Genomic DNA, 25,651 nt, shown 5'->3' on the forward strand with positions numbered 1-25,651 from the left:
GGGCAGTGCGCGATCGGTGCGAACAATCATCCCTAGGTATCAGTCCATACCCATGATGGGATGTCGGGTTCGAGTCGGAGCTGCTACTTATTTTGATCGAACCGGTTCTGTCTTCCTACGATAGTCCTAATACGAGTAAACCCGTAGCTATCCTACTCGTTTCATGACACGACGAAATATACGCTGCAGGCGAACGAGAGCTTCTTGAGATCGAGAAGTGATCGGGGGATTCGAATCCATCACCAGAAGGGCTCGAATTACTCGAATTTCGAGGAAATCAATCGCTTAATTTGTATAGAAAAAAAGACGAAAAATCATCAATAATGTTCGGGTGAGTTAGTTCTATTTAAAAGACATAATCAACATCTAAAATGTCGGATAGTGTGATAGTATTTGGAATCTCTTGCCTATTGCCATGTGAAGAGGTCAAATCTCTCATCATGGACCAGCATGAAAAACTATATATGTATATATTTAAACAGATAGTCAATTTAAGTATTTAAACAATCCCCCGTTTTATCTTTTCTATAAGACCTAATTTAAAAAAAAAAACACCAACTTTTTCTTAAGTGACAATTTTAACCTGAATTTTTTTTTGTCTTATAAAAAATCACGAACTTTCGCTTAAATTTTAAAATCGGCCCGAATAATTTGAAAATTTTGCATTACGGAGGCTAGATTTGGAACTAGAGTGAAAGTTAATGATTTTTTATGAGACGAAAAAAAAAGTTCGGGCTAAAATTATCGCTCAAGGTAAATTCGGTAGTTTTTTTTTTGAATTAATTTTTTTTAGGAGTGCTTTTAGGACACCTATTTATCAAACAAAAATAACGAAAGTTGGAATTTTCAATTTCTTGAAATCAAAATTTTTCTTCTCAACAATATATTTTTTTCTTGAAAAACTCGTTCATTCTTATTTGAGTGGTGGGTTGGAATGTGAATGTGCTGGCCTCCACCAGCAGTGCCACCCTCATGATTGGAACCTTGGAGTCATGAGGCAAAGGACCGCTGGTGTTTGACCTGATGCAACTGGGCTCTTGGGCTGGGCTTTTGGGATCGGCCCAACTATACAGCTGCAAGCCCTTTTCCATGCTTCCAGTGTTAAATAGATTTTTCTTAAAATGGTATGTAAAAGATAGAATGATTGAAATACACTAGAGGAAGCAAAAGCTATCCCGTCAAACTTGGATAAGATTTCATCTTTGCAGCAAAAAAGCGTTCTGCAAACCTAGTTGCACGACACTTTAGCTGGAGTCATCAGAAAGTTTGACGTTCTGCCCACTTTTATCCATTTTCGGTTAATGCGCGTCTATCCGGTTCGAGACACGTCTTGTTATGCTAAATTTTACAATGTCGCGAAATTTTTTTGGCTGTAAACCTAGTCGCATGCTTTCAGGAGGATGATTGGCTTTTTTGGCTGTAAACCTAGTCGCATGCTTTCAGGAGGATGATTGGCCCAACTACAACGGCAAGCCTTTTCCATGCTTTCAATGTTAATAGATTTTTCCTTAAAATGATACGTAAAAGCAGAATGATTGAAATACACAAGAGGAAGCAAAAACCATCCTTTCAAAATTGGATCAGATTCCATCTTAGCAGCAAAAAGTAATCTGCAAACCTAGTTGCGCGGCACTTTATCTAGAATCATTAGAAAGTTTGACGTTTTGCCCATTTCTATCCATTTTTGGTAAATGCACGACCATCCAGATCAAGACATGTCTTGTTACGCTAATTTTTGTAATATTGCGAAATTTTTTTTGGCTGTAAAGCTTGTTACGCGACGCTTTATCTGGACTCATTAGAAAGTTTGACATTTTGCCAACTTTTATCCATTTTCGGTAAATGCACGACCATCCAGTTCAAAACACGTCTCATCACGCTAATTTTTGTAATGCCACGAAATCTTTTTTGGCTATAAACCTAGTTCCATGACACTTTATCTGGACTCATTATAAAGTTTGACATTTTGCCCACTTTTAACCATTTTCGGTAAATGCACGATCATCCAGTTAAAGACATGTCTCATTACGCTAATTTTTGTAATGCCCCAGAATCTATTTTGGTTGTAAACCTAGTTGCACGACACTTTATCTGGACTCATTAGAAAGTTTGACATTTTCCCCACTTTTATCTATTTTTGGTAAATGCACGACCATCCAGTTCATGACACGTCTCGTTACGCTAATCTTTGTAATGTCGCGAATTCATTTTTTGGCTGTAGATATTATGATGAATAGGGGGCAAAAATAGTAAAAGAGACCATACTTAACTCTCGATCATCTTAGGGGAGAGTGAACGGAGACTTGAGCTCGTGAACACGTTAACTTGTAACCCTTGACCCAAAAAAAATAGAACGTTAACTTGTAACCGAGAGAGGCATTATAGTGATGGAAGGTTATCCGGGAACTCAATGGTTATGTGCGGTGCTTGTTAATGGGTAGACTCTCGTCACATTATCATTTTATATTCGATACGAATTTTCGTATTCGCCAATATCGTGTGGACATTTCATCATGTCATGGTGACGTGTATAGACATTAGTGGCCCAAAACGCATTTGATGGACTGCCACACTACATCGATGAGAAGAAATACAACATGAGTACCTTAGGAATGCCACAATCCCATGTTGGTATTGCAGAAAAAAGAAAAGGTCCTTCATGCGGCTAGTCAAATGGGCATTGAAAGGCAAGTTACTGTAACTTCATACCTGACCCATTAAAATATTATCTTCAATTTTCAAAAGCACAATTCCATCTCCACACCAAACTCCAATTTTGAACTTCCAAGCAAAGAGTTCAATTTTATAACGTGAAGGCACCCATTTATCTGCCACCCCACACTAGCGCCCTATAAAATGGTGCATAATCTATAGTCCCTCGTTCTCAATCCTAAGCTTGTTAGCTCCTCATCCATTGGTACTGTCTTTCATGGCTATCTCGGTGATCCGATCGATCGAGTCCTTCGTCAAACCATCCCAAAAAACTCCGTTGCATGTATTGGATCTCTCGGCCATCGATAGAATACCGGTCCTGAGATGCAATGCCCGGACGCTCCATGTCTTTAGACACGGCCCTGATGCTGCCCAAGTTGTAAAGGAAGCCTTGTCCAAGGCGCTGGTTCCATATTATCCTATTGCCGGGAGGCTGGTAGAATCCGTCCCTAGCGAGCTTCAGATAGATTGTTCTGCGGAAGGAGTGAGGTTTGTCGAGGCTACGGCAGATTGTACACTCGAATCTGTCGATTATTTTGAGGATGTCATGTCGATCCCGTATGACGAGCTTCTTCCCTGTGAGCTTCAGGACCCTGAAAGGAGAGAACCACTGGTTCAAATGCAGGTCAGGATACTAGGCTCTAGTTTATTGCAGCCGTCTCAAGTTGCCATTCAAAATTTGTTCTCAAAAGACCCGTTTCCGATACTAATTGAAGTTACTATTTCAGGTGACTCGATTCGCTTGCGGTGGGTTCGTGATGGGGCTGATATTCTGCCACAGCATTTGTGATGGTTTAGGAGCTGCTCTATTCCTGAATGCACTAGGAGAGTTTGCGAGAGGCCTCGAGCGTCCCGCCATTGAACCGGTGTGGTATAGGCACTTCTTCCCTACTCCCACCTCTCAATCTAAAAGTGATAATGTCTCTGCTCCTCCATTGCCAATCCCGCCACCTCCTATGCCGAATTACCAACTACAACATGCCAACATAGACATTCCCCTGGAAGACATCAACGAGCTCAAGCGAATCTTTCGCGAATCTACAGGCCGAAATTGCTCCACCTTTGAGGCCGTGGCTGCAAGCTTTTGGAGCTCGCGGACGCGGGCAATAGGCTTAAAACCTGAGACTGAGGTGTGCCTCGTCTTCTTCGCTAACTGCCGTCAACTCCTAGACCCTCCGTTGCCTGACGGGTTCTATGGAAACTGCTTCTTCCCTGTCACAGTAAAAGCCTCCAGTGAGCTGCTTCAGGAGGCATCTTTCAGTGATGCGGTGAAGATCATTCAAGAAGCCAAGGAAAAGCTGCCCTCTGAGTTTGAAAAGTTCAAGAAAGGAGACCCTTTGGAACATGGTGCCGATCCGTTCGCGCCGCCACTCGCTTACACCACCTTGTTTCTATCAGAATGGGGCCGGCTTGGTTTCAACCAGGTCGACTATGGTTGGGGGCCTCCCATGCACATTGTTCCTATACAAGGATCAAGCATCATACCCGCTAGTATTGTGGGGTCTCTTCCTCTGCCGAGAAAAGGTGTGCGGCTGATGACCTGGTGCATTGAGGAGGCGCATCGCCGGCCCCTGCTAGATCAGATGGCGAAGCTCTTCTAATGGCTCTCCGAGCATGATCCATGAGAGGACCGCCAACAAACATAAATTATCTATCTGCAAAAGTTTAGCCCTCTGTATTGAAGACACTGTTTTGTTCCTTGTTTGGGCCAGAGGCTTTGGTGTGATGACATTGGCATGTAATGGAGAAGAGCGCATCTTTTACAGAAATTGCAGGGGGAACCGAAGTTGTAAGGAAAGGGGACTATGGGTTTCTCAAGATTGGTACTTTGGAACTGGGCCTGCCAAACAGCTCAAGATAGGAAAGCTCAAGGCTCAGGTGGCCATGAAAACATGTGTCAGTCTAACTGGAGGTTTCCCGATGATCAGACTTGGTGATAAAGTGACCGAAACAACGTTAACCATGCCTTAAAAAAAGAATTGCATTTTAACGTTACTCTTGATCTTTCAAACAATCGTGACGGCGATTGATTTTAATGACCTAGGATGCGAAGGTATATTTCTTGGCTCAAGTGACCGAAGTAACCGTGATTTAACAGCAATCTGACTGAAACAGACAAGAAGAGATGATTAGGCACGGGAATTACCAGTTAAGGTGATTTACATCCTTGAACAAAGAAATTTTTTACAAGTTCTCCGGGCTTCAAATAAAGGAGAACATATAACAAAATTGATAATTTTATCACTTTCTATCCAATTTATTGTTAGGCAACAAAATGACATACATTTTACTACCCAGAAAACAAACATAATTTTAAAAAAAATTGCCCATGGGTAAAAAAATTTCGATCGTGTCAATGGCCCAGTTCTCAGGTCTCGTTGCATTGACGTGACTAATTTCTGATTGAGGCATTGATCATGATTTGAGCATTGATTTAAAACCTTGAATGAACATTATTGAAAGAAATTTATCTCTAACAGGCTTTGTTTGTTTCGTGGAAAATAAATAATTTGAAAAATAATTTTCTAAAAATGATCGCTTGTATCGCTTGAAATTAATAGTCAACGGATAATATTTTCATTACCAATAATAATTTTTGTCTAAACATTTTTGTGGATGATGAAAACATTTTTCTTTTGTTTATTTTTGTAAGCAATATAAGCGATCATTTTTAGGAAAATATTTTAAAATTTTTCATTTCCGTGAAACAAACGGAGCCTAAGGGTGCGTTTGTTTTGTGGAAAATGAATAATTTGTAAAATATTCTCTCATATCATTTACAAAAACGAATAAACGAAAAATATTTTCATTATCCATAAAAATGTTTAGATAATTCATAATGAAAATATTTTTCATCGATTAATTATTTCAAGTGATACAAGCAATTATATTTACGAAAATATTTTTTAAATTATTCATTTTTTGTGAAACAAACGGAGTCAAAGTTGTTTGATACAATTATGAGATGTCTCATCCCATCCTACATAGGCAATGGTCCAAGTTCCACCTCCTAAATTTCAGCAAAAAGAGAAAAAAACAAGTTCAATGTCGAGAAATTACAACCACAGCATGAAGTGCAAAAAATGAAGGAAAAAAAAAGTAGAAAATTTTTTAAATAAAGACTTAAAGTGGGGTCATTTTCTTAAAACAGAATTCAGAGTAAACCTTGTCTCAAATAAGGTAGGGACAATTTTGTCCAAAAATTGTAATTGGGTAAAAATGGATTAAACCCCCAAATGGATTACTAATTTTGCCCCAAATCCCTGATTGAGGGTTAGGATTTGAACAAGAGGCCGAATTTGTCCCCAAATCCTCGGTTGTGAAAATAGGGTTTGAAGAAGATATGTGCTTGTTTGATATAGTTGGTGAGGAAACATGCCATTGCAAGATTCACCAAAATACTTCGGTCTAAATTAGGGTTTGAAAAGAGGGGAAATTTGAGCCGATTTGTCTCCAATTCTAATAGAATTTGGGGCAAGCATGTGTAGCGATGTCGTTCTAAAGCATTTATGTTATACTATTACAACGTCGGATAATATTGTCACGTTGGATTTCCGATCTTCTAAATCGGAGTTGATAGTGAAGTGAATGTTTTTTTTTTTACTAAAGCTTCACTGAATTGATCTCTCGAAAAGTTTGAGAACTAAGTGAACATTTCATGAAAGTTATGTCACTTCTAGTGTACTTTTTCTTTTATTTTTTGTTTGTTTGTCCTATCTGTAATTCTCTTCTCTTTCAAACTTTTTCCTTCTCTGTATAGAATGCAGAGTTGAACCTTTCATCTATGATACTAGTATCCCCACTACCTCAATTCTCTACCACCATTAATTCAGCTTCTAGATACTTTTTAATCAACACTTTAATGTTGACTGTAGCCAATTCCTTAGACTGCATTGTCTATGTTTGTTTCCCTTCTTCAACATTAATTATACTTTTTGAAACGAAATATCCATCTAGTGTCCTTAATTTTCCCTTTACTTTTCCCACCATTAATTCAACTTATTCAATCCTTTTTAATCAGCTCTTCAATGTTGACTATTGCCAATTCCTTAGTCCGCATTTTCCATGTTTCTTTCCCCTTCTTCAACATTAATTACACTATTCAAAACGAAATATCCACACCTAATCTTGCTTAAGTGATAAGGTTGAAAAATCCTCCGTCATACGCTATACTCATGTCAAATTTTAGTGCTATGCTAAGCAAAGTTGGTGGCCGCAGCCAACACACCATCTTCTGGGAATAAATATATTTATAAGAAAATAGAACTTTGACTTGACTTATTACCAATAATCAACTAATATCCCTCCCAGCAAAAAAAAAAAAAAACGCCACCAGCCCCTAGAGCACTAAGAGAGAATATTTTCTCTCTTGCTGCTGCTTCATTTGTCAATGCATTGCAGCTGTTATTAATTGGAATTTCGGAATTTAAAATTTATCATCCGAAGCAAGTAATCTTATTACAGCGTATAATTCCCCAATTCTCATAGTATATAAAAAAAACGTTATTTTCGATTTCAATTAACTTAATTAAGGCCCTAAAGGCACCCTTGTTAACGAAATCTTAATCGTTATAGTCGGTTTCTCGAGAAAATTTGTTGCTTGGGAAAAAAAAAAATACATCACTCGTGCAAAGGCCAAAATTGCATTTTGTGAAAAGACAACCAGGCAAAATGATGTCCCTAAAAGATAAAGGGGGTGCATCTAGAATCGCGTTCCTGCTTAGAAGTTTCTCCACGTGGGGGTAAAGGAAAAGACCCACGTTTATTGGAAAAAGCCATCAGGGGTGACCATTGAATAGAGGAGAAGTGCAAATTTAGTTGTGAAAGCATGTATTGAGGTCAAAGTTCTCAAGGCATGCGTTGACGAGATAGCGTAAACCCTGTTTCATCATAGACGCGACTATTGTGTTGCTGCCTCGAAGAAGACGAGATGACAACTTTCCGAGAAAGGAAAGATCTTGTGTTATGCTGAACAGAGATATTTTATTGGTTTCCGGACGTTTTCAGATTATGGATTTTCTCGCGAAACAGCAGCGATGCACAAGAAAACAAAACTGGGCTTGACGACCAAGAAAGGAAAAGTAAAACGTTGGAATTTAAGACGAAAGAATAGTCAGTGGGGATAACGAGAAATGTTGGACCGCGGATTCTTTGACCGAGAGAGAGAGAAAGCGACATGGGAGCTGACTACTTGTTCGACAAGCAATTTGGAAGTGTGCATATAATGCAGGAGGAGGACTTCGATGGAAGAAACTGCAGATCAGGATCGCAGAGAGTGAAACGAACTCTTCAGAGCAGTCACCCAAGTGCCTGCATATTTCTCGGGATCCCAGAAGACAGTACTCACCCGTGAGCTGACTTTTTTGAGAAGCTTCAGGTGGAATAATGCATCTCTCTCTCTCTCTCTCTCTCTCTCTCTCTCTGTGCCAGTCTGCTTTTGGCTGCTTACGTCTTGTTATGCTCGGGGCTTATCGGGAGAACAGTGTCGGAGTTGGTGAATCATGCATGATTCATAACTCTGCCCGAGGCAGAGGCAGAGCAAACGATTCATTTTTTCGCCTCCTTTTGCAGAATCAAAGATTCTTGCAAAACAGGAGGTAGAGCAAAATAATAAAAAAAGAGTTGATTTTGCTCTTTTGTGCTGGTTCGGATCAAAGGTGGTTTTGGCACAAATCCGATGAGTTCATGATATTAACCTCTCTTCACTCTGTGTCTTGTGAATGGTACTTAGGAATGGTGGTCCATTGGCTAATTTTTCCTGTGGGTTTTTTTTGACAGCTTCTGCTTTGAGAGGCTTCTTGTGCACCCTTCAGTTTGGTATGTCGCCATTTGCGTTGGCAAGCGCGCGCGCACATTAAATTTACCAGTTTCAAAACTCATTAAGCTAATGATTCATCATTCTAATTTTTTTTAAGGGTGCTCAACCAATGAGATTAAAAATCTTTTCGAAGTACGGTCCTGTAGATCAGCGGTCTTTTTTTTTTTTTTTTTTTTTTTTGGTGACGCAGGGAACCCCCGCACGGCCGACAGCCGGGAGGTAAACCCTGGGGGCGACACGTGCTAGCCACCACACACATGCACCGGTTAAGTCACCCTGCGACACCCGGAATTCGAACACTCAACCTTTTGCGAGAGGAAGAGTGCGCGCTCCAGCAGCGCCACCCAGGCGGGTGGTGTAGATCAGCGGTCTTTGGTCTCTGTAATTTTGACTTTCATGGTTGAAAGAATGTCTCGTATCTTGATTGTTTAATAACTAATCCATTCAAATCCCACGAGAAGATACTCGTGATATATTTATCGGATAATCGTTCAGAGTAGTTTTGTCTTTAGTTGCTTATGTATTTGAGAAAATTGACTGCAGTACAGTTTGTTTTTGGTTAATCAATTTGTGCTCAACCGTCCAACTATTTCTTTCACAGCATGCCCAATAATTTCACTCCTTTGGCTTGAATTATAAATTGCTGATTCTAGGTGCTCACTTCATGCAGTCCCCACAGACAATTCTGTATATACATACAGGATAAAGAAGTTGCATAACAGGTCTGTGTCCCGGGTACGGTAGCATGGCCATCGAAGATGGAGCAACCGAAGATTTAGTAACCGATGAAGCCACCACATCGAGGAGCCTCGAGGTGGTGGGCACAAAGAGCCCCACCGTGAATGAGAATAAGCAGGACTCCAACAAGAGCAAGGGAGACGAGAAAGTGAACTCGGTTCCATTCCACAAGCTGTTCTCATTTGCAGATTCTACTGATATGCTATTGATGGTTGTTGGGTCGATAGGCGCAGTCGCGAATGGCATTTGCATGCCTCTTATGACTGTATTGTTTGGACAGCTGATCAATACATTCGGCGGGAACCAGGCTGACAGTGATGTTGTAGACCTTGTGTCCAAGGTAAAAGCTTTGAAAATATGGACTTGGTGGATTGTTACAGAGAAACTCTTTTCTCGGAAAGGAAATTCTTTTGGAGTACTTGTGTTGAGATTGTGAATTAACTGATTATATTTCTTGTGAAATCTTCAGATAGCTCTGAAGTTTATCTACCTGGCGCTTGGGTGTGGTGCAGCGGCGTTTCTTCGTGAGTGCATCTTGAGTCTCTATTTACGTTTAGTTCGGAGTTGAACTCTTTATCTTAGCAAAATGAGAAAATTTAATCTTCGTTCATCCTTTCATTTGGTCAGAGGTGTCTTGTTGGATGGTCACCGGTGAGCGACAGGCTGCGAGAATTAGGGGCCTGTATTTGCAAACTATATTGAGACAAGATATTGCCTTCTTTGACAAAGAGACTAACACCGGAGAGGTTGTCGGGAGAATGTCGGGTGACACAGTTCTCATCCAGAATGCCATGGGTGAAAAGGTCATACTTTCCTTGTACCGGCATAACAATTGTGAAAAGAATGTGTATTTTGTCTGGTGTACTCAGTATACACTTTTCGTCCTGGATTTTGACGGATTGCTAGATTCGTGCAGGTGGGGACGTTTATACAGCTCGTATCAACATTTGTCGGAGGCTTCGCGATAGCATTTATCAAGGGGTGGCTATTGACCCTCATCATGCTAGCCACGATTCCTATGCTAGTGATTGCGGGTGGTGTTACGTTTCTCATAATCTCAAAGAAGGCATCTCGTGGGCAAAGTGCGTATGCAAAGGCAGCAAATGTTGTTGAACAGACAATTGGTTCGATCAGGACGGTATGATGCATCCACGTAGCTGAATACCAGAATTACGCATGTGTGCCAACTAAATCGACACATTTCCAAGAATAAAATAGATGACTCGATGTCGTTTTGCTCTAAAACTCATATTCAGCGATAGCTCTAATCTTTTACTGTAGAGTCCCACTATAAGCCCATTTTGGTGCAGGTTGCATCCTTTACCGGAGAGAAGCGAGCAATCGCAAGTTACAGCAAATTCCTTGCGAATGCATATGGATCAGGTGTGCACGAAGGCCTGGCGGCAGGAATAGGTCTTGGAACGGTCACGCTCATCATATTTGGCAGTTATGCTTTGGCGGTATGGTGCGGCGCGAAGTTGATAGTGGACAGGGGATATAATGGGGGCACAGTGATTAATGTGATCATGGCAATCTTGACTGGTTCTATGTGAGTTGCACTCAAACTGTACTTTTTCATTTTGGTCTTTGTTCTCTTGGTTCAATTCCTTATTTACCCTAGAGAAATTTAGAAAGGCTAATCAAGGATTTTCTTTCTTTTTTTCCTCTTTTTTTCGGGCATGGTGCGGATGTTCATTAGGTCTCTTGGGCACGCTTCTCCATGCATGAGTGCATTTGCTGCTGGTCAAGCTGCTGCATATAAGATGTTCGAGACCATCCACAGGAAGCCGGAGATCGATTCTTTTGATACCAAGGGAAAGAAACTAGACGACATTCGTGGAGATATAGAGTTGAGGGATGTTTATTTCAGTTACCCAGCCAGGCCCGATGAACAAATATTCAACGGGTTCTCTCTTAGCATCCCGAGTGGTACAACTGCCGCTTTGGTGGGACAAAGCGGAAGTGGGAAGTCCACGGTGATCAGTCTGATAGAGAGATTCTACGATCCACAATCCGGTGAAGTACTTATCGATGGGATCAACCTTAAAGAGTTTCAGCTTAAATGGATCAGGAGCAAAATCGGGCTTGTCAGCCAGGAGCCCGTGTTGTTCGCGTGCAGCATCAAGGACAATATTGCATATGGAAAGGAAGGCGCCACGCTTGAAGAGATCAAAGCTGCTGCAGAACTTGCGAACGCAGCCAAGTTCATAGACAAGTTGCCGCAGGTATAAAGATTATGCAACTCCATGATCGATGAATCAGCTTTCTTCTTTTCTCTGGCCAAATGGTAATTTCTTTCTTACCTTCTCGATCTTACTACTTGATGATTTTTTAACTTTTGACATTTAGGGCTTGGACACTATGGTTGGTGAACATGGGACTCAGCTGTCTGGTGGGCAGAAGCAAAGAGTAGCCATAGCAAGAGCGATTCTTAAAGATCCTCGTATTTTGCTCCTGGATGAAGCTACAAGTGCACTCGACGCTGAATCTGAGAGGGTAGTCCAAGAGGCCTTGGACAGGATTATGGGCAACCGGACAACTGTCATTGTTGCCCACCGATTGAGCACGGTTAGGAATGCCGATATGATTGCTGTTATTCATCGTGGAAAAATGGTGGAGAAAGGTAAATTGCAATCTAACTTGAAGTGAACAATGAAACTGTGAATTGAGCGAAAGGAACTATAATTTCCTAGCATGTACAGGTGTATCATTGACAATTTATGCCTCTCTGACACTGTCCAGGTTCACACTCTGAACTGCTCAAAGATCCAGACGGTGCATATTCTCAGCTAATACGCTTGCAGGAAGTGAACAGAGAATCCGAACATGCACCGGATGACCAAAACAGGTCAGAAATTACTGAATATAACAGACAGTCCAATCAAAGGATGTCATACAAACGGTCCATTAGTCCGGGATCATCTATGGGAAATAGCAGCCGCCACTCGTTTTCAATCTCCTTTGGTCTTCCCACTGGACTCAACGTTGCCGATGATACAGTGGCTGGACCACAAACCCCTGCACCTGGGAGCACAGAAAAACCACCAAAGGTCTCCCTACGCCGGCTAGCTCGTCTCAACAAACCAGAAGTTCCTGTCTTGCTAATTGGAACTCTCGCTGCAGTTTTTAGTGGCATGATATATCCTGTCTTCGGCATACTTATATCTAGTGTTATCAAGACATTCTTTGAACCACCACATGAACTTAGAAAGGATTCTAAGTTTTGGGCACTGATGTTTCTGGTCATCGGCATTGGATCATTTGTGGCAAATCCGGCTCGTACATACTTGTTCTCCGTGGCTGGTTGTAAGTTAATCGAGAGAATCAGACTAATGTGTTTCGAAAAGGTGGTCCACATGGAGGTTGGCTGGTTTGATGAACCTGATCACTCAAGCGGTGCCATTGGGGCAAGGCTCTCAGCAGATGCAGCATCAGTGCGAGCCCTAGTTGGAGATGCGTTAGCTCAGATTGTTCAGAACATTGCGACGGCCGTCGCTGGTTTGGTCATTGCTTTTGTCGCAAGTTGGCAACTGGCGCTGATCATCCTCGTCTTAATCCCTCTAATTGGTGTCAGTGGATTTGTACAAGTGAAGTTCATGACAGGATTCAGTGCAGATGCAAAGGTAAGCATTATTACAGTGCTTTTTTCTTTTCCTGCCAACTAAATTAAATTGCTTGGGAGGTCTTTATCAATCCCCAATTCAAAATTTTAAGTCCTAGGTTCAAAGAGTTGAAAACGGAAAGGCCATCTTCGAAATTTCTGATTCACATTGCTTGTAATCTTCAATGGCATAAAAAGGTTCCACCATGGTTTTTATTATCTTGCAAATAATCTCGATTATTCATGACCATATTAATCTATATGTTTGCAGATGATGTACGAGGAAGCAAGCCAAGTAGCTACCGATGCGGTCGGAAGTATAAGGACTGTTGCTTCTTTCTGTGCTGAAGAGAAGATAATGCAGCTTTACGAGAAGAAATGTGAAGGCCCCATGAGGACAGGGATTCGACTAGGGTTGATTAGCGGAATTGGGTTCGGCATGTCCTTCTTCCTGCTGTTCTGTATGTATGCAACAAGTTTCTATGCTGGAGCTCGACTCGTTCAGGACGGCAAAACAACGTTTTCAGATGTCTTCAGGGTAGGATGGATTTTCTTTGAACGTTAAACAGCTTTTCCTTAGGAATTTCGCAGAATCATGATTGCCTTTTCCTTATTTGGCTGGAGGATTGCTGTTGGAACTGGTTTCGGTTAACGGTTCATAGACATTTTCTTTGCAGGTTTTCTTTGCTCTGACCATGGCAGCCACTGGGATTTCACAATCAAGTTCCCTCACTCCCGATTCCACCAAAGCCAAAGCGGCTGCTGCTTCTATTTTTGCAATAGTAGATCGCAAATCCAGGATAGACCCAAGCGATGAGTCGGGGACAAAATTAGACAATGTAAAGGGAGAGATTGAGCTTCGCCATGTCAGCTTCAAATATCCCTCAAGACCAGACATTCAAATTTTTCGTGATCTCAGTCTGGCCATTCGCTCTGGAAAGGTAAAACAATTGAGCATCGAATTACAAGAACAGCACTAAAGTTTTGTTGAACATGAGGAATAAAAGTTTGATAATTACATGATTCTTTCTCTCAGACTGTTGCTTTGGTTGGAGAAAGCGGGAGTGGAAAATCGACAGTGATAGCGTTGCTGCAACGCTTTTATGATCCTGATTCAGGTCACATTACACTCGACGGAGTGGATATTAAGCAGCTGCAACTCAAGTGGTTAAGGCAGCAAATGGGTCTGGTCAGCCAAGAACCCGTTTTATTCAATGAGACAATTCGTGCCAACATAGCTTATGGAAAGGATGGAGATGCGACCGAGCAAGAAATACTAGCCGCATCAGAATTAGCAAATGCTCACAAGTTCATTAGTGGACTGCAACAGGTTTGACAGTCGTTGCTTGTTTTGTGTATTTAACTCAACCGTTTGCTTTCGAATGAGCTTTTCTGATTTCTCTGTACAAATTTGATGCTCAGGGATATGATACTATGGTTGGTGAAAGAGGGGTCCAGTTGTCCGGTGGTCAGAAGCAACGAGTGGCTATCGCTCGAGCTATAGTAAAGAGTCCCAAAATCCTGCTTCTTGATGAGGCTACGAGTGCGCTGGATGCAGAATCCGAGAAAGTGGTGCAAGATGCATTAGACCGAGTCATGGTGAACCGAACCACAGTCGTGGTGGCGCATAGGTTGTCCACGATCAAGAACGCAGACGTGATCGCGGTGGTTAAAAACGGAGTCATCGTCGAGAAAGGAAAGCACGAGACTTTGATCAACATCAAGGATGGTTTCTATGCATCTTTAATTGCCCTACACACTAGTGCTTCTACCGTATGAGCCTTTTTGTAACTTTCGCTTCCCATGTAAGCTCATTCTTTAGGAGTATATTCTTTCCACTTTGCTTGACAAAAGAGACGGGAAACACAGTCTCAAGTTTGTTGAAACTCATATACAATTATATGTCGTACGTAATTTTACAGCTACAACAGTTGATGCTAAGAAATGCAAATGCCATTGCTATATATTGTCACCGGCTCTTTTTTTTTTTTTGGGATAAATTCATTTAAAGTACTCAAATTTGTTAGGGAAGGTGCAATTGAGTCTTAACCTTTTTAAAAGATACAATCAAGTCTTAAAATTTATCAAATTGGTGTGATTAAGTATTTTCGTTAACTCCATCTAATTTGACTAATGGAAAGTGTTAACGTAACCTTTTTTTTTATTTTCTCTCTCCTATGTGGCACTTCCGTGGCTAGACCATGAAGCATAATGCTATAACGACATCGTTTTGGTCTAAATCTGATTTTTTTAATCCAAATTTTATTTTGATTAGATTAAAAATAAGCTAAATTTAAAAAAAAAAATGAGGAAAGGGCCGCTAGATCTAGCGATTATTGAGGCTAGGGCGGATTGTACGCTCAAATTTCTCGATTATTTCGAGGATGTCATGTCGATATAGAATGAAGAGCTTCTTCCCCGCGAGCTTCAAGACCCTGAAAGGAGAGAACCACTGGTTCAAATGCAAGTCAGGATATTGGGCTCTAGTCAATCGCAGCCATTTCAAGTTGTCATTCGAAATTTGTTCAATGTTTTTGATACTAAGAATATGTTTACACCAAAAAATGATTAATTTTTTGTTTTAATTAATAAATGATAAACTTAGTCGGTAAAAGCAGAGTTTAGCTACTTATGAACATAATTATCAGTAACATGAAGAGAATAGCTAACTCGCTGGTGAAGTCATCGGTGACACACAACTGAAAGTTATCGACAAGGACCTTGAAGTTGATTGATGAAGTCATCGGTATCGACAACGAGCAGTCGACATGAGAATAACTGTTGACCGTTTGTAACCTTCGTTTGTAACTGTTTGTAGGCTTTAAATAGCCACATCGTACTCTTTGTAGCCTCGAATACACAAACAAAGTTATCTTTTATTTTCCTATATCATAACTGTAGTTTCCACGTCCAGATATTTCATCGTCAATTAAATTCCAGCACGTATTTTAGTTGTAGCTTTTTGATTTTTGTCGTCAATTTAAGTCCGACAAAGTGTTTTGTAATTTAACGTTGATTAAATTCCGCTGAAATATATCTATCGGTCTCCTTGTGTTCCTCTGATAGATCCTAATCGGAATTGCCACAAAAGTTGTCTCCACTTAATAAAAATAGAAAAATGACTTTTGGTTAAAGGTATTTCGTTGTCAAGACAAATTCCGACGAAACATTTTTTTGCACGCCCCGTGGGATAACTTATGGTTTATTATGAGTAATAACAATGCCGAGAAAAATACATCACCACGCTATGGGTAATAACCCCATTGAAAGTGTCACCTAGTTCGAGACCTCCTACAGTGAAAGCCAAGGTGGGAATGTCAATAAGGTATGTGTTATTCGAGTGAAAGAATTTTCTGTAAATTAGTTTTCTAGATTTTCACATATTTGGTTAACTGAAAAAAAGAAGAAGAAGAAGAAGACCAGTCAAGTTAATAAAATGAATTCCTCGGCCTGAAAAGGGGAAATCATTTTCTTTTGTCATGAAGTTTTCCCTGAAATAAACACATCCTAATTGAATTATGACTCTGTTGGTTTCGCGGAAAATGAATGATTTGAAAAATAATGTTCTCATAATGATCGCTTATATCTATCGCTTATAAAAATAAATGAACGAAAAATATTTTCATCGTCCACGAAAATGTTTAGATATAAATTATTGTCGATAATGAAAATATTTTTTATTAACTAATTATTTTAAGCGATACAATCGATTATTTTTAGAAAAATATTTTTCAAATTGTTCATGTTTCGCAAAACAAACGGAGGCTATGATTTCAAGTGACTCAATTTGCTTGCGGCAGGTTCGTCATGGGGCTGCCACGGCATTTGTGAAGGTCTGGGAGCTGCTCGATTCCTGAATGCACCAGGAGAGTTTGCGAGAGGCCTCGAGCGTCCCGCCATTGAACCGGTGTGGTATGGGCTCTTCTTCCCTACTCCCACCCCCGCAATCTAAAAGTGATAAATGTCACACCCCGAAACCTACCAAGATGGGGAATGACACGGCCGTCCTTTCGCCCAAAGGACGCAGCCTCAAACCACCCAAGAGTCCCAATGACATCGCTCTCGTTCTATTGGCTGCTAAACAAAGAACCTGAAAGATTGGGAAAAGAGGGGGGTGAGCAACCACAGCTCAGTAAGCAGTGCGTATCTCTTCTAAGTAGATCGAGCAACTACTATGCATGAATACATAAAGTCATACCAGAAACTCATACTTCAAACCAAAGATATAATATATATATATCAATCAAATACGAGTTGTTTTATTTCATCAAAGCTTTATACAAGTCCCAAATACATTTTAAATCCATCATCACAATTCAAACTATCAATGGTCAAGTCCATTGATCAATCTCTATAAAAACCACATCAATGGTCCATTCCATTGACTAATCTCAAAATCACACATCAATGGTCTATTCCATTGATAAATCTCATATAACATCACACGTCGATGGTCCATTCCATCGACCAATCTATTGCTCAATATCTAACCATGGTCACGACACAAAGTCTTGTGACAAGGCTACCAAGATTCCCCCCTTGGCAAGGTCTCCACCTACAAAGCCGGTGGCTCGGCCCAGAAGGATATCCTAAACTCGGTATGCATACCCCCAAAGCCCCTCATTGGGCTCACAGCGATACTGAGCATCAAACAATCATCATCCAATATCAGAAATCCAATCCAGAATACATTTCACAAACCAAACAAATAACTTTCTCGTAACACGGCTCATCCGCCATTTCTCAAACCATTTCTCAAATCATTTCATAAATCATAATGTGGTTCCAAAACCTTTGCATAATCCATTTCATAAATCACAATAGTTTTCCCAAATCATTTCATAATCCATTTCACAATAATCGATATATAAGCCTTTTTCAGAAATGCCTTACCATGCCATTTCAAATAATCAACAGGTAGTAAATGCTCGATCCGAGCTTTTATGCAATAACAATGCTATTTAATTCATAACATATCCGATTCATATCGCTTTCGAAATATGAGTTTACAAACTCAAAGAAGAGATAGCACCACTCACCTGGAATCCCCAAAAATCACACCACGGCTCTCACTCGAACCGAAGATCTCGTAATCCTATCAATTAAACGAGAATCGACGTCAACACCAAATAAAACACCATTTCACTAACGACTAGACTAAACTAAGCTTAGAAGCTAACCAAAACGACTCAGACACGCCCACAAATTGCTCATCCAAAGCGATTATCCAAATCGTCCGCAACGCGAAACTTGATCGCGCCATAACTTTTTCCACCGAACCCCGTTTCAAGCGGGCTTATAGTCAATAGAAAGCCCATTCATAGCACTACAATAACCCCAACTTGGCCATCCCGAAATCGAGCCAAAAACCGACGAAAATCGGCCTAAAGCCTGCTGGTCGCGCACTGTTCACTTGCGCGGCTAACTTCAAAAATTCATATCCGGTAAACCGTAAGTCCAAATCAGGTTCCGTAAAATCCCACGGCTCCATAGCACCCTAAACTATCAATTCTATAAAAATATGCAGCCCTACGACTCAAAAATGGGACTTCGCCGCTCGAATTTCCCAAAATTCCGAATTTCAAGCCCTAAATCGGAAAACTTCTCCGATCAGATGAACGAAGGGCGCGAATGCTTACCGGACGTTGTAATACGAAGTTGATCCGAGCTGGCGAGGCTCCGGTGACGTGAGCCTTTCCTTTTTCTTCTTCTTCCTTTCCTTTCCCTTTCTCTCTTTTTCTTTCTTCTCCTTTTTCTCTCTGTCTTGGCCGAGCAAGCTCTCGGCTTAAATGAGAAAAACTGAGTCACTGTAGCAACTTTTGACTTTTTGACTTTTTGACTTTTTTTTTTTTAAATACCTGAATATTACATCCATCCCTCCTTAAAAGAAATTTCGTCCTCGAAATTTACACTTACCTCAATCAACAAACAAATAAGGATATTTGCGTGTTTTCTCCTCTTAAAAAAAATTCCCAAGAAGCCCTTTCCGATTTTGTCATTGGATCTTTATATATATTCTCAATAAACTCCTCTGCTTTTTTTTTAAGCTTACCAGCCCATCCCAAAGGTCCACCACGCTTCCGCTGCGCCTCTGATCAAAAATTAGTTTTGCTTTCTTTTCTATTTCAGGTTTATCATGCAAGCCTCATGTACACAATTGCAAGCTCAAAAGCCAATAATTAGGGTCATTCTTGAATTAACTGGCCAATTTACCATTCTCGTAATCCTCCCTGAAGTACTTGTCGACCAAACCATTTGCCATATTTCGCAAGTCCTCATTTTCATGAAATTGGAACCTCTACATGGCTTCAATCCTGTCTTCTCGCTTTACAAGCTTCAGCCCTTCACCATTAGGCATTCCCTTCAAAACCAGCTCTATAAAAAGTCCCACTCTTGCCACCTCAATATCAACAGACCTTACTAGATCAATAAACTCTGAGAGGCATCCACCACCCACAAGTGAAATTAAGTGTTCCTAAGTGAGATAGGGCCTTGTATCCCTTCTGTTGGGCCAACAAAAAGATTTCCCAGGGCATATGCCACCTCCTTTCTTACATTAAATGGGGCTGATAAAACGAGGCGTAATGATCATGGCAATGCCTCACTCGAATATATTAACCTTTTGTGTTAACCATTGGCTATATTAGATGACACCCATGCTACTTCCTTCTTCAAGACTTGATGCTCACTTTTTTTTTTCTGCATTGCACTTTTTCCCTAGTATGTAATAGCAGCCTTCAACTCTTTGACAACTGAGGAAGTTTGAGCTTCCAAAAGAGACTGCACCTCATTGACCACCATATCATTGCCAAGGGAGACATCACCTTCACCATCATCATCACCATTAGCACTGCCACTAACCCCAATCCTGCATAACCGCTTCGCACAAACTAATGATTCTCTTCTTTCTTTCCCCACAGTCGCAACTTGTCACCACCTCCTTTGTGCTGCAACATTGCCAACTGAAGACTGGATAGGATCTGTCCAGAGAGGCGAGACGTCATTGGCCATTGTCGAACACCCATGAGAAGCAAGAGAATTTAATCGATCGAGAGAGATGGAGGTTGAAGAATGGCGCAACATGTGAACCTTTCACTACCTTGTCGCTAGGTTTAGATCAAGCCTTGAGTAAGACATAAGCACCTCGCTGCCATGTGATTTCAACTGTCTACAAGCATAAGCCCAACTTTACCATTTTCATCACCAAAATTTTGAAATTCCTTTTTCCGTCCACTTCTACTAATCATCACCAAATTTCACATCTATTGCTTAGTCTCCCCATTTTGTATTACTATCCTCAAATCAATCCACCGAAAATTATTGCTTGCAATTTATCATGCCTAAAATATCATACTACCGCAGTATACTAGTATCCAAACTATCTCCAAATTATCAATTCCTACATAGTCTATACTATCTCCAAAGTATCATCAATTAACAAAATATCGTTACGACAATTTTCTCTAGTACCATAAAGTTGATAATCATTCGCTAACACTTGAAATATAATCCACAGAATATCTATCAAATCAAAACATATCACAACCTGAATTTTCACAAGTTGTCTATTCTCCTTTCAACATTCCATTTACTTCAATTACGTACATAGTCCAAGAATATCACATCATCCACTTGAAGATTCGCGCAAATCAACTCTTATTTATTGCACAAAAACTTTCGAATTCTTTTCCTGTCTTTACTAACACCTCAAGAAGAGATTATTGATAACACTATTTCAAAATTTTCCAATCTAATACCATAAGATACTTAACTCTTAACACTCTCAAGACAAGATCCACTTATTCAAATTTTCAATCTCAATTGTTTCCCCAAATACCCATAAATTCTAAGCATTTTACCACTTAAGAGATCATCTCTTACGATTGAATGCTTACAACTTCCCAAATCACTAAGATAGGAACATATCTAGTTTCCATTAAATTCAATGATCTCAAGTTCTCAACTTATAGAATCATCACTTAAAATTATCTCTTCTTAATTCAAAGACTGAAGCACTTGCCTCGTGCTATCATTTTACCGAAAACCGCAACTAAAACTGACAGTCTCCACTAGTTCCACAAATATTTTTTTTTTTTTTAGAATAAGATCATAACCTGCTATTCAGAAGTTCACAAGCTGATCGCACCTATTTACCATAAGTAAATCTCTATCTCACATGTCAATTCAAGCTTATAACTTCTAAGATCAATTCTTCTCATACCAAATATCGCCACATATCAAGACCTCCAATATAAATTCTCCTTTCTTAACCAAGAAAATAACCTATCTCAACCAGCAACTTTTGCTCTTCATCCCTATTCTTTGTCAGCGATTTCTTTAATTGTCCATACCTCGTCCAAAATATGCTCTAGAGGCAATTTGTCAAGTTGGGAAAGTATATGCTGTCTTGTGATCTCACCTTCCCACCCGACTTCCGCATCAATTTGAATGAGCCCTGAACACTTGATAAAATGTTGTCTTCAACCTTCGAATTTCATCTACCAACATTTCTCTTTTTACCGGCTGCTCAAGATTTTCACTCTCCAGTTCATTAATCAACTTATTGGATAATTTGGAGGCTCCAACATGTTTCTCATATTCTAATTAAAGGGACAAATTCTTTGCTTCCAAATCTCTAACAAACTTTTGCAAAATGAATATTTCAACTCGTGCATTTACATCTTTCTCCACTTCTTCCTCATTTGAATTTCTTCTTGCAAAAAGTGTGCATAATTTTCTGAACCCGCCAAGCGTGCCCCACTTGATTGTACGTAAGTTGCACGTTCTTGTTTTATAACTCCTTCACCGTTTATCTGGAACATGTAGGGTCGAGACTTGCCTACTCCACTAGGGAGAGAACACTCTATAGCACCCATTAAAGCCCTTAATTTCTTCCCACAAAGACTTTACATCTCTCTCCAACTCCCTATTTTTTTTATTTTTTTTTTTGCCAGCCGACGCATCATGATTGCCTTCAGCTTTCAAATTTTCATCAACGGGTCTGCAAATGCCATCTACAAAAACTTCAGAATCCGTAACCTTGACTATTATATCATCTCCATTACTAAACGCACCCTCATCTACAACAATTTCCATAGTAAGAGATTCCTCCCTCTGACCTTGACCACCACAATCCCTAGCTCTAGCTAGATTTTCTTCTCAACCACCACTAATTCCATCTTCACCTATTGACACTACACTTTCTGATGCACTAGAGACTTAAAACTCCTTGTATTCTTGCTTATCCATGGTCGATGACAACCGATCCTATTCAAGAGTACACATCTTGAGTTGTGACTCGCCAAATATCTCCCCCTTTATTTTCTTGCCAAAACCGCACATTGAAAACCTTAAGATACATTCCTGGTATCAAAAGTAACAACTTGCTTGCCTTTGTTATCTCTTACAAGGCAAAGCACGTTTCTCTAAATCAGAATTGACGGTCACCTAGATTCCAAAAGAAACATACACCATAGTATTCAATAAAAGACTAACACGCTATAAACTAACACAAACTCACAACGTCCCAAAGACTCTATACCCCAAAAATCATAACGTAAGCTCTGATACCAACAAATGTCACACCCCGAAACCTACCAAGATGGGGAATGACACGGCCGTCCTTTCGCCCAAAGGACGCAGCCTCAAACCACCCAAGAGTCCCAATGACATCGCTCTCGTTCTATTGGCTGCTAAACAAAGAACCTGAAAGATTGGAAAAAGAGGGGGGTGAGCAACCACAGCTCAGTAAGCAGTGCGTATCTCTTCTAAGTAGATCGAGCAACCACTATGCATGAATACATAAAGTCATACCAGAAACTCATACTTCAAACCAAAGATATAATATATATATATATATATCAATCAAATACGAGTTGTTTTATTTCATCAAAGCTTTATACAAGTCCCAAATACATGTTTAAATCCATCATCACAATTCAAACTATCAATGGTCAAGTCCATTGATCAATCTCTATAAAAACCACATCAATGGTCCATTCCATTGACTAATCTCAAAATCACACATCAATGGTCTATTCCATTGATAAATCTCATATAACATCACACGTTGATGGTCCATTCCATCGACCAATCTATTGCTCAATATCTAACCATGGTCACGACACAAAGCCTTGTGACAAGGCTACCAAGATTCCCCCCTTGGCAAGGTCTCCACCTACAAAGCCGGTGGCTCGGCCCAGAAGGATATCCTAAACTCGGTATGCATACCCCCAAAGCCCTTCATTGGGCTCACAGCGATACTGAGCATCAAACAATCATCATCCAATATCAGAAATCTAATCCAGAATACATTTCACAAACCAAACAAATAACTTTCTCGTAACACGGCTCATCCGCCATTTCTCAAACCATTTCTCAAATCATTTCATAAATCATAATGTGGTTCCAAAACCTTTGCATAATCCATTTCATAAATCACAATAGTTTTCCCAAATCATTTCATAATCCATTTCACAATAATCGATATATAAGCCTTTTTCAGAAATGCCTTACCATGCCATTTCAAATAATCAACAGGTAGTAAATGCTCGATCCGAGCTTTTATGCAATAACAATGCTATTTAATTCATAACATATCCGATTCATATCGCTTTCGAAATATGAGTTTACAAACTCAAAGAAGAGATAGCACCACTCACCTGGAATCCCCAAAAATCACACCACGGCTCTCACTCGAACCGAAGATCTCGTAATCCTATCAATTAAACGAGAATCGACGTCAACACCAAATAAAACACCATTTCACTAACGACTAGACTAAACTAAGCTTAGAAGCTAACCAAAACGACTCAGACACGCCCACAAATTGCTCATCCAAAGCGATTATCCAAATCGTCCGCAACGCGAAACTTGATTGCGCCATAACTTTTTCCACCGAACCCCGTTTCAAGCGGGCTTATAGTCAATAGAAAGCCCATTCATAGCACTACAATAACCCCAACTTGGCCATCCCGAAATCGAGCCAAAAACCGACGAAAATCGGCCTAAAGCCTGCTGGTCGCGCACTGTTCACTTGCGCGGCTAACTTCAAAAATTCATATCCGGTAAACCGTAAGTCCAAATCAGGTTCCGTAAAATCCCACGGCTCCATAGCACCCTAAACTATCAATTCTATAAAAATACGCAGCCCTACGACTCAAAAATCGGACTTCGCCGCTCGAATTTCCCAAAATTCCGAATTTCAAGCCCTAAATCGGAAAACTTCTCCGATCATATGAACGAAGGGCGCGAATGCTTACCGGACGTTGTAATACGAAGTTGATCCGAGCTGGCGAGGCTCCGGTGACGTGAGCCTTTTCTTTTTCTTCTTCTTCCTTTCCTTTCCCTTTCTCTCTTTTTCTTTCTTCTCCTTTTTCTCTCTGTCTTGGCCGAGCAAGCTCTCGGCTTAAATGAGAAAAACTGAGTCACTATAGCAACTTTTGACTTTCTGACTTTTTGACTTTTTTTTTTTAAAAAATACCCGAATATTACAATAAATGTCTCTCCTCCTCAATTGCCAATCCCACCGCCTTCCGTGCTGAATTACCAACTACAGCATGCCAACACAGACATTCCTTTGGAAGACATCAACAAGCTCAAGCGAAATCTCTCGCGAATCTACAGGCCGGAATTGCTCCACCTTTTAGGCCGTGGCTGTAAGTTTTTGGAGCTCGCAGACGCGGGTGATAGGGTTGAACCCTGGGACGGAGGTGTGCCTCGTCTTCTTCGCCAACTCCCGTCGACTCCTAGACCCTCCATTGCCCGCCGGGTTCTACGGAAACTGCTTCTTCCCTGTCACAGTAAAAACCTCCAGTGAGCTGCTTCAGGAGGCATCTTTCGCTGATGCGGTGCAGATCATTCAAGAAGCCAAGGAAAAGCTGCCCTCTGAGTTCGAAATGTTCAAGAAAGGAGACCCTAATGTCAGCTTTTCGATCCTGAGTTGAGATGTTAACTCTAATTTGAGACGTTAGAAATCCAACGTGACGATAATTTAATATTTTTTTTAATCGTTGTGGTTTGTCGAAAATCTAACGTAGTGATAATTTAACATAAATGCCTTAAAACTATGTCGCTATACAAATCCTCATTAATTCAGCTTTTCGATCCTTTTTATTCAACTCTTCAATGCTGACCGTTGCCAATTTTTTAGTCCGCATTATCTAAGTCTGTTTCCCCTTCTTCAGTATTAACTACACTATTTTAAAACGAAATATCCACACGTAATCTTGCTTAAGTGATAAGGAATTTGGAAAAATCCTCCACCACACTACACTCGTGTCAAATTTTAGTACTCAGCTAAGTAAAGCTGGGGGCCGTAGCCGACACAGCATCTTCTTGCAATAAAAATATAAGAAAATAGAACTTTGACTTGACTCATTACCAATAATCAATTAATGTCGCTCCCAGAAAAAATAAAAAACAACACCACCACCAGCGCCTAGAGTACTAATAGAAATTATTTTTTCTTGTAGTTTCTTCATTAGTCAATGCATTGCAGCTATTATTAATTGGAATTTGGGAAAATATTTATCATTTAAAGTAAGTAATCTTATTAAAACGCGTAATTCCCCAATTTTCAAAGCATTTTAAAAAAAATTATTTTAAAATTCAATTAACTTAATTAGGGCGCTAAAAGCATTATGTTAATGAAAACCATGTTGATTGTTATAGTCGGTTTCTCGAGAAAATTTATAGCTTGGAAAAAAATATCACTTGTGCAGTGCCAAAATTGCATTCTGTGAAAAGACAACCAGGTAAAATGATGCGTGTAAAATCACGTT

At 40.2% G+C, this 25,651-nt stretch overlaps 2 protein-coding genes and 1 pseudogene across 3 annotated transcripts; all 3 read left to right on the plus strand.

Moving 5' to 3' along the window:
- Nucleotides 1–2,897: 2,897 nt before the first annotated feature.
- Nucleotides 2,898–4,510, plus strand: LOC115680746 (acyl transferase 4). Its single transcript, XM_030604580.2, has 2 exons — nt 2,898–3,337; nt 3,441–4,510. The coding sequence occupies exons 1-2, from the start codon at nt 2,930–2,932 to the stop codon at nt 4,311–4,313; spliced, it is 1,281 nt and encodes a 426-aa protein (XP_030460440.1). The 5' UTR covers nt 2,898–2,929; the 3' UTR covers nt 4,314–4,510.
- A 3,431-nt stretch (nt 4,511–7,941) lies between these two features.
- Nucleotides 7,942–14,833, plus strand: LOC115680745 (ABC transporter B family member 11-like). Of its 2 annotated transcripts, XM_056303657.1 has the most exons (14): nt 7,957–8,089; nt 8,491–8,529; nt 9,201–9,608; nt 9,738–9,792; nt 9,896–10,071; nt 10,185–10,406; nt 10,579–10,817; nt 10,968–11,493; nt 11,618–11,891; nt 12,011–12,891; nt 13,141–13,407; nt 13,547–13,810; nt 13,906–14,199; nt 14,292–14,833. In XM_056303657.1, the coding sequence occupies exons 3-14, from the start codon at nt 9,276–9,278 to the stop codon at nt 14,646–14,648; spliced, it is 3,888 nt and encodes a 1,295-aa protein (XP_056159632.1). In that variant the 5' UTR covers nt 7,957–8,089; nt 8,491–8,529; nt 9,201–9,275; the 3' UTR covers nt 14,649–14,833. The 2 variants fall into 2 exon arrangements, with proteins under 2 accessions (XP_030460439.1, XP_056159632.1); XM_030604579.2 differs by lacking the exon at nt 8,491–8,529 and having other exon boundaries at nt 7,942–8,089.
- Nucleotides 14,834–15,174: 341 nt separating this feature from the next.
- On the plus strand, nt 15,175–24,814 carry LOC115680640 (acyl transferase 5-like; annotated as a pseudogene).
- The last annotated feature ends 837 nt before the right edge of the window (nt 24,815–25,651 follow it).

The sequence above is a fragment of the Syzygium oleosum genome, unplaced genomic scaffold (assembly GCF_021117445.2).
Source record: "Syzygium oleosum isolate NSW1041296 unplaced genomic scaffold, Sole_v2.1 Sole_v2.28, whole genome shotgun sequence".
In the NCBI taxonomy this organism is placed as follows: Eukaryota; Viridiplantae; Streptophyta; class Magnoliopsida; order Myrtales; family Myrtaceae; genus Syzygium; species Syzygium oleosum.